Here is a 12,000-nt window from a genome sequence, read left to right as displayed (position 1 = left end):
GAATTTGTTGCAAAGGAAACATTGCCCTAATTTTCTAGAGGAAACAGCCCAAGGATGATAGAGAAACTTGCTCATGGTCACACAGCTAGGAAATAAGAAGACAGAGGAGACTTTATAATTAGATCCATCTGACCCCCAAACTCTACCACTGCTGTGGAGGCCTTGAGAAAGTGCCTTCCAAAACTCCAACTGCAGGGAGTGTAATTTTCCAAGGGCCCAACTGTGCTCTGAACTCCATTACTGTGTTTGCACTGAGACCATGCCTCCCATTGCTGCTTCCAACCAAGAACTGAGCTTGTAGCCATACCACCTTCATCACCACCACCACGAGCTGCTACTCTGAGTAATGGCGACCCCATGTGTATCAGAGTGGAACTGCACTCCACAGGGTTTTCAATGGCTGATTTTTTAGAAGTACATCACCAGGCCTTTCTTCCAAGGTGCTTCTGGGTGGATTTGATCCTCCAACCTTTTGGTTAGCAGCGAAGGGGGAGTAACCATTTGCACCACCCCACCCAGGGACTTCTAAGAGGGGCCTATTTCAGAGAGAAAGGAGACTTGCCTCACGAACTCTACAGAGAACATCTAGGAAGCTTCCATCCAACATTTTTGCCCTCTCTCCCTCTCACCTTCTGACTTGCATTGAAGTCTGAGGGCTCTCCAAGCCTTCCCAGCTCCCTCTCCAGTTTTTCTCACAGATGTTTCCTGTAATAAAAACCTTGCCCCTTTATCCTTCCATCTGGATGTCTACTTCTTGGATGACCCCGGCTTTTGCCAAACGGCTCCCTAAGGCTGTGAACTTGCCTGGGAAACCCTGACTTGGTCCATCAGGAAACTGTGAGTAGACACCAGTCTGCACAGAAAAATGCATCTATCCAGTGATTCTTTCTTCAAAAACTAGTATTTGTCTATAATATCCCGTATCAGTCCTGACATCCAGAATAAGTTAGAGTGTGACAAAACAACAATGACAACAGAAACAAACCAGGCAATAACGATCCAGTGACGGCCCAGTCCAGCCCCAAGTAACAGTGCCCTGCACACACTCACCTGGTCTCTCTGCTTGATTCGTTTGTAAATATATTCAGCAAATGGTTTGCGAGGAATAAACTTCCCATCTCCTGCTGTGACATTGAAAACTCCAGCTTCATACACCACTTTGCCTCTTGAGATAGTCACAAGAGGCACCCCATGGCAAACCATGCCCTCAAAGATGTTGAAGTTCACAGCCTGATGATGGGTTTTTGCAGAGATGGTCCTGTGTTTGTAAAAAAACAAAAATTCTCCAGATCATCACCAGCTCATTTGATGAACATAAAATATTAAAAGGAGAATGACTTAGAAGAAAATTTAGCAACTCTATTAAACCATAGCTTTATCACTGTAACAAGTGACTTGAAGAATAGAAATTGGCATTAACATTTCATTACAAAGTAACTACATTTTCTGAGACAAAGAACCAAGAAACAACTCTTTAAGGTGATTAATGAGGATGGGGTAGAAGAGCATTCTCTCTTGTTTAAATTTTTAAACTATTTTATTTATGTTATTAAAGAACAAAATATTATTTTTCAATTTGTAACTACAAGACATTTCAAATACAGGTGAGTTGGATGAACACACACTGAAACCCAATATCCAACTCTATAGCATTCTAACTTTTCACAGATTCAGTTGAGGCTTCCACTATGCCCCTCCCCAAATCCTATTCCCATCATTCCCTTCCAGAGGTTATCACTATCCTGAATTGGGTAGTCATCAAGGAAAAATATATCTTGAGTTTTTTTTTTTCCATTGTCTGGAAATTTGAGGATAATAGAAATAACCAAATAGGTTAGAATAGAATCTCTTAGTATATTCAGTGTCATGCTTGTGCATATTCATCATCACTCTCAGCAGTTCATTAACACTTTTTGATCTTAACACAATATGATCGGTGACTTCCAGATAGATGGCTGGGTATTTGGAAATGCTGGGTACCTGCTTTCCTTAAACCTCATAAAATGGAAAAGAAAAGATAAAAAAAAGCAACAGATCACAGCAAATAATATCAGCACAATCTGGATTCTGGTGGAAGTTTCTATTATCTCCCTCGGAATTAGATTAAAGAGAAATACTCAGCTAAAAACCTCGAGGATGGGTCAAAGGAAGTGCAGCTGAAGGGTCCCTCAATCCTAGTCTGGAAGGGCCACTGCTGGGAGACTCAAAACGCCACCTGCTGTCCTGGAGGTCCTGCAGTTGTAGGCTCCAGACTCCTCCATCCAACTGCCAACTGCCTACTTGACTTCAGTCTTAACACGCCCAAACAGAATTCTTGATTGTCAATGCCTACCACAACCCACCCACTCAGATTTGCTCCTTCTCTGAGTTCTCATCTCAGGAAATGACACTACCGTCTATCTAAGTAGCTCAAGTCCACAGTCTGGCAATCGACTTGGATTTTTTTCCTTTCCCTACCCTCTCCAGCAATCATCAAGCCTTGTTGGCTCTACCTTCAAAGAAATAAATCCAAACCTGCCTACTTCTCTTGTCTCTGCTGCTCTCACCAGTTACCACTCCACCATTGTCTATCACTTGCACTACCCCAATACCTCTTCACTGGTCTCTGTTTCCACTCTTAACGTGCCTACCATCTATTCTCCTCAAAGATATCCAAATGAGCTTTTCAAAATGCAAATCAGATCACATCACTTTCTTGTTTAAAACCTTCAGTGGCTCCAGTTTGTTTCCCAAGAGTTAGCCAAATCACTTTAAAAAAAGCACGGGAAATAATAAAAAACAGAAGTTGCCCCCAATGAGAAATATTCACTATGGACAAGAAAGGAGCCTCCTGTATGTTGATACTTTCTAACATCATATTTCATCTTTATTACACCTCGTCAAGGTAGACAGTATTTTTCACATTTTACAGGCAAATAAACTAGGATTTAGAGAGGTTAAGGAACTTGTCAAAGGACATAAAACTAGTTTGACGTAACTGGATTTTTTATTACTTTTTAAATCAACATATAATTAAAATGATCGTTTCCTCACATGCGGTTTTATGAATTTTGGCACATGTGTACAGTCCTGTTACCATCACCACAATGAGACGTAGAACAGTTTGATCACCCCCCAAAACGCTTTCATACTATCTCTTTGTAGTCGCTCCCTTCCTCACCTCAACTCCTAGCAACCACTGATCTGTTCTCCGTCACTATAGTTTTGCCTTTTCAAGAATGTTATATAAATGGAATCATACAGTATGTAATATTTTAAGACTGGTTTCTTTTATTCAGCATGATGTCTTTGAGATTCATCCAAGTTGTATCAATAGTTCATTCCTTTTTATTGCTCAGTAGTATTCCATGGTACAAATATACCACTGTGTGTTTACCCATTTACCCGTTGAAACACATTGGGGTTGTTCCCAGGTTTTAATAAGTATGAATAAGCTGTATAAACGTTTGTGTACATACTTTTGTGAGAACATTTCCCTAGTGTAAATACCCAGGAGTGGAATTCCTGGGTCATATTTTTTTATGGTAAGTGTATGCTGCAACAAAAAAAGCTTTCTATGGCCACAGGAACCATCTCACTGATGCAAAGTTTAAAACATCACTAATGAATCAGAGACCGGTAGAACCCCAATTTTAAACGCTTGAGAAAGGAAGGGTATTGATCAAATAGTAAGTAATATCAATAAAGAAGAAAAATGAAGAAACATTTTGAAAGGACACGAAGTATAGAATTAGTTATGAGTTGGTAATGAAAGACACAAATCCAAAGAATATAAATCTAGGGATCAGTACAGAGGGGTTTCAGACTTTCAGGCTAAAGTAACTTTTACGGCTATCACAATCTCTCTGCCATATTTCCATAGTCTGGGCTGCTGCTTTTCTACACATTACAGTTACATGAACGGCATTATGGTTAAACCTTTGGGTTTGTATGTCTGGATTGGTGCACTAGTAAGGCTGTTACATGAAGAAGGTTCAGATTAGGATAGAGAAAAGGGAAAACTCTAAATCAGAAGGCTCTACGTCAGAAAATTATCTAAGAACTAAGCTCTATACACAATGACTGTCATTGCATTATTGCCAAAATTATTGAACACTTGAAGCATGAGCATCTTCCAGTGACTACTCAATGAGATACTAGTCATCTATGAAAGATAAGAATTAAGAATATTCTGGAGAAGGAAAAAAATGATAATGATGTACATTAAATGGAAAAAGCAGGCTATACGAAGTGTGTACACTATGTCTACAAGCAAAATACATATGCATTCGGACAAAGACGAAAGGCAATATACAAAGCAAAGATTTTGTGGTTAGAGAGAAATGAATATGGAGAATTACCTTCAGACTTCTTTTTAGACAGCTTTTATGATGTACATTGTGGTTTTAAAATGTGGTTGACACAGTAAAATACCAAATTATATTTCTCTGCCTTGTGCCAAATAAAAGTTGTTACTTTGACCTTCGGAGCTTTGGGTTGAGCAAGAGAAAGGTGACAATTAGGCAACATCTAAGTGATTCTTTATAATAAGGCATTATGTAAACGAGGTCAAATTAACACAAAATGTAAATCGCAGGCATTATCACCAACAGCAAAAGGAATGTGCTTCCAGTTTCACATCTGAAGGTGTCTGACAGGGTGTCATCCCTCACCCAGCTTTTTCCTTCCAGCCAGAGGTGTAATTCTCCAATTCCTCAGGAGCTTTCACACGTCTGAACAGCACAGGCAGCTCTCTTTAACCCAGAATGCCCTCCTCACTTCGGTTCCTCTCCCTTCTCCAGTCCTCATCCCTGGGAGCAGGCCCTGACGACTCAGGGCAGAACTAAGCATGTTTCTTCTCTGGTTTATCATTGTCTCAGTAGACTGTAATGCTCTTGTAACAAATCCCTCTTCCCTACCCGGTGCACCATATAAGATGAAGATCACTCTGTTTTATCTGAGACATACAGTAGGTGCATGCTAAATGTTTATGAAATAAACAAGTAAAAGAACTGCACAATTCTCCTGTTGGTTTTATTTTCTGACTCCACTGTCCTTTGGGACATGACTGTGTTTTGGAAAGAGATACTGAAGTAAATGGGGTGTAAGTATTCAGTTTCAAGGTTCTGTTTGGTACTTAACATTTCTAGTAAGCTGCACAAGTTAATTAGAAATAAATTTATTAAACCAAAGAAACAAATAAAGTAAAACTGTTACAATTATTATTCCTAGTTGCATCCTATCACGTTACAAGAAATACTTGTTCTTCAATACCTATCAGTACTTAACGATACCCAGACTTATCAACCCTATTAAGTATGCAGATAAGTATTACTGCCCTGCTTTACATAACAACGCCAAACTAGAGTTGTGTAGGTGTTCACCCAAGGTTCACATACTTAATTACCGAATGAACCTCTGAGAGGCCAGAATCTATTTTTTGAGAATCTCACTATATTTGCTACCCTGCCATAAGGTTACAAAAATTGTGGTAGTCTTCAATGTTTTTGTAAACCAACACTTTTAAACATAAAGATAGAAGGCAATACCACTGCACAATTTATAAAATAATTACATTTTTTAACCTATTAATTCATAGCGTAACATGGGAGAGGTGGTTCATTAATGAAATGCAAATTGAAAGTTATACAATTAGCCTTTAAAATGGGCACTGTTGTTTCTTTGGAAGCTCTGGTGGCACAGTGGTTAAGCATTGGGCTACTAACCAAAAGCTTGGCACTCCTTGGAAACCTTATGGGACAGTTCTACTCTGTCCAATAGGGTCGCTATGAGTTGGAATCCACTCAACGATGGCCAACAGGTTTTTTGTTGTTGGTTTGTTGTTTCTTGGAACATTCTCCCTCCAGGGAACTCTCCCCATGGCAAAAGTCAAAAACATGCTTTCTCAGCCTCCTTTGGAGCTGGGGCCCAGGCACATGCCCTCGGCTCTTCCAAATTAGTGCCCCAGCACCAGACTCGACATGGTAAGATAATGACTGAGGAGACAGGTACCCTAGGAATCTATTTTGAGAGGGAGGAGACAGACAAATCCCACTTCCAGGCCCAACTGTGACAGAAGGTCTACCAGTGGTCCCAGCCACAACAATATGACTGTGATACCTGTGCCCAGTGGCAGCATCAGACTGTCCACTGGAGTTGCTCTGTTCGATACTTGCGGTTAGTCCTGGCTGTGTAGCCTCTCAGCCTGGTCCTCTGGCTGTCCTGGGGACTCTATGAGTTACCAGTATCCTTTAACATATTCCTTTTTGTTTAACTACCTGGAGTGGGTTTCTCTTGGTTGTAGCTGAGAACCCTACCTCATACATCATTTCCTTTGAAACCTCGCTGTGTATTTCTGGGACTTTGAGAAAAACTTGCTTTTGTGATAATCTCAGAAGCATAAATCTGAAGCCCTTCTTGAGTGTGAAGCCTGAGCCCAACTACCCTGCAGACCCTGTCCCTGTGATAGGCCCTAGACAGAGGGGGCATTAGGCAGTCTACAGCCTTTGTCACTGTGCGTACAGCATCTCATAGGAGCGAAACAGCCTTTGCAGACCTTCAAGGAAAAACTCTCCCTGTGCCTTTATTTCACTATAATGAACCCCCCGCCCCCCCATCCTTCTAAGTTGCCCAAAGGGGCTCTCTCTGATGCAACACAGGTCTGGGTGTGAATGCCAAAGTCAGACTCAGATAACAGTAACCTCCCTGCAGAGCTGGTGGGCCTCATGTTTTCTGGTGAGTGAGGAGTGCTTTGAACACTAGGAGACCTTCTCGGAAGAAGGCAAGAATGCACATGCCAAGGCTCTGCCTAAAAGAAAGATTCAATCAAGGCAGTAAGACAGCGTAAGGTTCAGTGACACTGTGAGATAAATTGGTCCAGGTATCATAGATCTTTGCAGTGTATTTCAGCTCTTAAGTGATCTACACACATGATCCCATCCTGAGAGAGGCAAAGTAGCAAGCACTGTAGTTTTCCCCTTTGCCACCATTCTCGCTTCTTCTGGTGTCAGTGCTCAATTTTTTCTTTAAGAAACATCTGTCCCCATTGGAGATAACCTGGCAAGACTGTTAGACATAGCATCCTCCTCTTCTCCAACCAGGAGATGAGCAATTGCATTCTCTTTCCCAGAAATTTGAGTCTTTGGATGAATGACAAAGAAACTAAAGGGACTGGAGAGTGGCTCCCCGAATGCAGGCCACCATCTCCTGCTACAGCCTGCCCAGGGTTCCCTTGGTCCCTGCCCTTTCAAAGCCTGGTGCGCCAGATGTTCCTTCCAACTGTGAGTTCTGCAATGGCCTTCCCATTAAGTGTTTTTTGCTCCAGTGAGCTCGAGTTGGTTACTATGTTTTGCAGCCAAAGACCAAATTTAACAATATGCAAATCAGCTCAGAAGAGTAACGTTTATGAGAAATACCATATCTCTCACTACTGACTGGATGGCTAGGGTGTTGGCCTGCGCTGGTAGTGACAGCAAGTAATGGGATGGATTAAAGCCTTCCCACTCAGTGAGTCAGGTTGGAGGTCCTGGGCCACTGACTTTTCATTAACAGATTCACAGGGTGTTCCCCATGGCCATGCTGCCCCCCAGGGGAAAGCTGCTCTTTGTCAAGCTGTGAGCCTGTATCATCAAACAGGCTCATCTCTCTGCAGAAGGGTGTCAAGGTTGTCTTGCTGAGTCCCAATTATACACACCTCCAGGCTGAAGCAGACAGGGAGGCAGAAGCCCTGAAGATAACTTAAGCTATTTTCCAACTTAGCCAATAACTTTGATACCACTTACATCATAGCTACAGGAAAACATTCTGTCCCTGTGCAAATAGCTTTCCATCAAAGAGGTGCGCGCTCTTACAGATGAGAAAATCACTGAAGCAAAGCCTGCAGGAGACTGCAACACTGCCCCGAGTGTGTTCAGAGAGAACACTTTGGAGAGGAAGAGAATTTCTTAGAGTACTGTGTGTCTTCCTGACCCCGGAGAAATGACTTTGTAGGTATTTTGCTAGGTTTTCTCCAACTCAGTCATTGTGTCCATGGCACAAATCAATTCTTACCAGATTGTCATGAGAACTGCAAAAAGTTATCAGAATCATGTTTTTGCTATTAGTGGCATCTTTAAAAATATATCTTGTCTCTCTATGTCGTGTTATATGACACCTTGCATATTCAGCATAAGAATTCTATTGGTTCTCAATGGATGACAAAGCATTTAATGCAGGTTCATAAACATGCTGGCCAAACATGGACTCAAGAAAATAAACTCATGGCCGTGAGTCAGAACGGAGTTGACAGCAACTAACAACAATCCTGTGCTTTCCTTTGAGCTATGTAATGCAGCTCATGGATGTTGGTGTAGATCATGGTTAGATAAACTGGATTTAGACATAAAATAAAACAAAAACATAAGGATTCATTAAATCTTCTCAACAAGCCTATGAGGTAGGCACTATTATTATCCCTTTAAGAGATGAGAAAGATGGGGTACAAAAAAGTTAATAGCTCATCCCATGCTGCACAGCTCGTAAGTTCATGTAGCTGAGGTCAGATATGAACCTGGGCCCTGAGACTTCAGAGCTGGGTTCCTAACCATTAGGCAATACTGCCTGTTGAGAGCTCTTTGGGAAGCTACCTTGAAAACTTTCGACTGATGAAAACATTCTTCATTCACCAAAAACAAATGGCAAACAGCTCATTCCATACTTCCTCATTTTTCATAGTCTATTTAGCTGCAAGGGCTTTAGGTTGCTATTAAAAATTCCTTAAGCCAAAACTGACTGGTCATTCTCAATGTGATCATGAGAGAAGATATTTTTTTGACGGGTGTGTTCCCACTGTCTGTTTCTGACTACCTCTTTTGTCAATTTCTTGGACATGACAAGTTATGTAAATGCGGAGCAGAGCAGCCACATCTCTGGAAATGATAAACTGCATTACTTCAAGTACATTGCCATTATTGAGCAAAGTTGCTGCTCACTGCACCCATCAATCTTCCACTCTCTATTCAGATGTCTATAATCACCTCTGACAGAAAATGGGAATTGCTTCAGCCACGTTATTAAGTCTAAATTAGACCATCGCTTGGAATTCTACTGGTGTTCAATGAATGACAAAACAAACATTTAATGCAGGTTCATAAACATGCTGCCCAAACACTGACTTAAAAGAATAAACTGATGAGGTAATCCTGCTCTCCTGTCCTTGGGTCTGCGTCACACAGGTCATTGATGGTGGTGTAGATCATGGTTAGATAAATTGGATTTAGACACTAGAAAGATAACCTTGGAAGTAGGTACCATGTCCTTTACCTCCTATGCCTCACACAGTAGTGAGAAAATAGAAGGCATTTAATATACATGTTTGTTTATCTGAAAATAAGTTATAAGTAAATTTCTGGATTACTACTTAACATAAATATTGCATGTTCTGTATACTAGTTTTTGGAAATTGGGGAACTAAAAATAATTCAGTGTCTCGAAGGAACAGGAAGTGAATGTAATCAGCAGAAGGTAGCATGATATCAGGATGTATGTCCTATGAATATTAAACAGATAAGTGTTTATAGGTGAGGTATGATTATTAGCTTTTGGAAGGTTAGGCTATTGGCTTGACATATTGGTAAGAGTCAGAAATAACATTTCCGGTGGTATGTGGACTTGGTCTTATTATTTTTTTGTCACCCTTGCTGGGAGCTGCTTTGCCCTTGGCAAGATGACATTGCTTGACAGACTTTCTACCTATGGGTGCAACTTGGGCAAAAAAAGTAGTTTTTTTAATATAGGTATACACTGGGTAAAATCCACATAATATCCTTCCTGAAAGTTCAGAATAGGCCAGGTGTTTATTATTGTGTTCAGTTTTAACTCGATATTTTAGGAAGAAAAAGGAATGACTGGAATATGAAAAGAAAACAGTAGAGCTCTCAACTAAAGGGATGGGAAAGAGAAAATAGATAAGAGAAATATCGGGGGACTTTTAAATTTTACTCTTTTTTTGAAAGGAAGATGACCTATTTTCCCTCCATCACTACTGAGGGGAAAAAAAAGAGCTAGTAAGCATAAATTCTGGCAGATGAAATGCAGTTTGACATGGGAAAATAACTTCTTGACAACCAGGCAACTAGGTATGTTAGGGGGAGAGAAGAAAAGTCTGTGGCCAGGTTAGACCACCATGAAACCCAGAACCCTAGAGAAATGTGTGAAATCCACAGATATGGGCTGCAGGCACCCTTCGAAAGTTAGAGAGAGCATCTAGCTCTCCAATCCTAAGAATTCAGGCCTAGTCTCCAACATTCCTGAGAAGGTGGCAAGGCAAATATAACACTGCAGAATTCTGTTGCCAAGTCACAACTTAAAAGGATTCTCAGAAATCCCAAACTCATTGAAAACATTTTCTTAAAGTAACCATAAAAAATACTTGTGGACTGCTTGGCCTGTGCTGTCTTGAACATAGGTCTGTGAGGTCAAAAGCCTTCTCTTTAATGATGAGAAGCAGCTTGTTTTAATCACAGTGCAGGATCTGCTCACTCTTTTGGAAGCGGCCTGAGACAACCAGTCAGTAACTATGCATGGTGCACAGTACCAGCACTAAGCGTATACATTTCTGCCATGGCTAGGAAGTTTTACCTAATGTTGACTGCTCAAAATCCATCAGACAGTTCTGAATTGATGGAACCATTTACATGGTTGCTTTAGAATCTTCTAAACTTGTATGGCATTCAGTTGTGACAAAACTTTTCCCATCACTACTTGATCCAGTGTCTACACACTGAGCTGTGGAAAAATACAGACCAAGATTCAAGGTGCCAAAGCTCCCCCAGTAGCTTGGTTTGAACTTGTCATTCAGGATATCCCTAAGAGGAGCTGATATCAGATGTTCAATGCAGAGTCTTTAATCTCCAAAACTCTAAATCAAGCATTGGCAAACTACATCCTGCAGGCCAAATCTGGCCCACAGCTTGCTTTAGTAAATAAAGTTTTATCAGCACATGGCCACACTAGTTTATTTACATATTTGTTACATATTGTCTATGGCTGCTTTTGCACCACAGTGGCAGAGTTGAATAGTAGCAACACTGTGGTTCACAAAGCCTAAAGTATTTACCATCAGGTTCTTTACGAAAAGTTTGCTGACCCCTGCTCTAACTGCCTCCTGAAGGGAAAACACAAAGCTTTTGAGGGAGTGACTGAAAGACCTAAAAACTTGGCAGGAGGGGAAGCTACCAAAAGACAAAATGGTAGGGAAAGAGAGAAAGTGAGAGAGAGAAGCGGAGGGATAAAGAAAAGCAAAGGAATTATAAAAGGCACACAAAGGTAGACAAGGAAGGTAACCTAACTTTAAGGGGCAGAGAGTCTACATTAATTGAGGTGAAAAAATATGGGCAGAGATGGTGAAGTATGTAAACTTTGTCATTGAACTGTACATGTAAAAACTGTTGAATGGAAAAATAAGTAAATGAATGAATGAATGAATCAATAAATGGAAAGGTGACCAAAGAGTTAGGAGGGGCAGGGGACACCAATGGCTGTTTCAACAAGTTCCAGAGGTGGCCACTGTTCTTTAAACATCAGCTGTATTTCAGGTACTTTCATCTACACTGTCTCATTTAGTCTCTCAACAACCAATATTATTATTATCTCCATTTAACAGATGAGGAAATGGAGGCTGAGTAACTTGCCCCGGGCCACCCAGTAAGGAAGTGGCAGAGTCAGAACTCAAACACAGGCAGGCTGGCCCCATCCATCCTCCTCCCCACCACACCGCAGCCATCGGTGGCCTTTGCTCTGCTCAGAGGATGAAAGCAGTATAACCCAAACCAAACCAAACCCAGTGCCGTCGAGTTGGATTCCGACTCATAGCAACCCTACAGGACAGAGTAGAACTGCCCCATAGAGTTTCCAATGAGCACCTGGCGGATTCAAACTGCCGTCCCTTTGGTTAGCAGCTACTGTAGCACTTAACCACTATGCCACTAGGGTTTCCAAAAGCACTATAAATGTTCCTTACTTAATACAAAGATTACCAGAACT

General features: G+C 41.1%; 1 protein-coding gene across 1 annotated transcript in view; it reads right to left on the bottom strand.

Annotated features, from left to right (window-relative positions):
• DPYS (dihydropyrimidinase) overlaps positions 1-12,000 on the bottom strand; it is a 107,275-nt gene that overhangs the window by 11,272 nt on the left and 84,003 nt on the right. Inside the window, exon 8 of the mRNA XM_049853930.1 lies at positions 1,051-1,258. Coding sequence (XP_049709887.1) covers positions 1,051-1,258 — 208 coding nt within the window. The remainder of the gene's footprint in view (positions 1-1,050; positions 1,259-12,000) is intronic.

Source organism: Elephas maximus, chromosome 15 (genome assembly GCF_024166365.1).
Source record: "Elephas maximus indicus isolate mEleMax1 chromosome 15, mEleMax1 primary haplotype, whole genome shotgun sequence".
Lineage (NCBI taxonomy): Eukaryota > Metazoa > Chordata > Mammalia > Proboscidea > Elephantidae > Elephas > Elephas maximus.
This window is presented reverse-complemented; position numbering and strand designations above follow the sequence as displayed.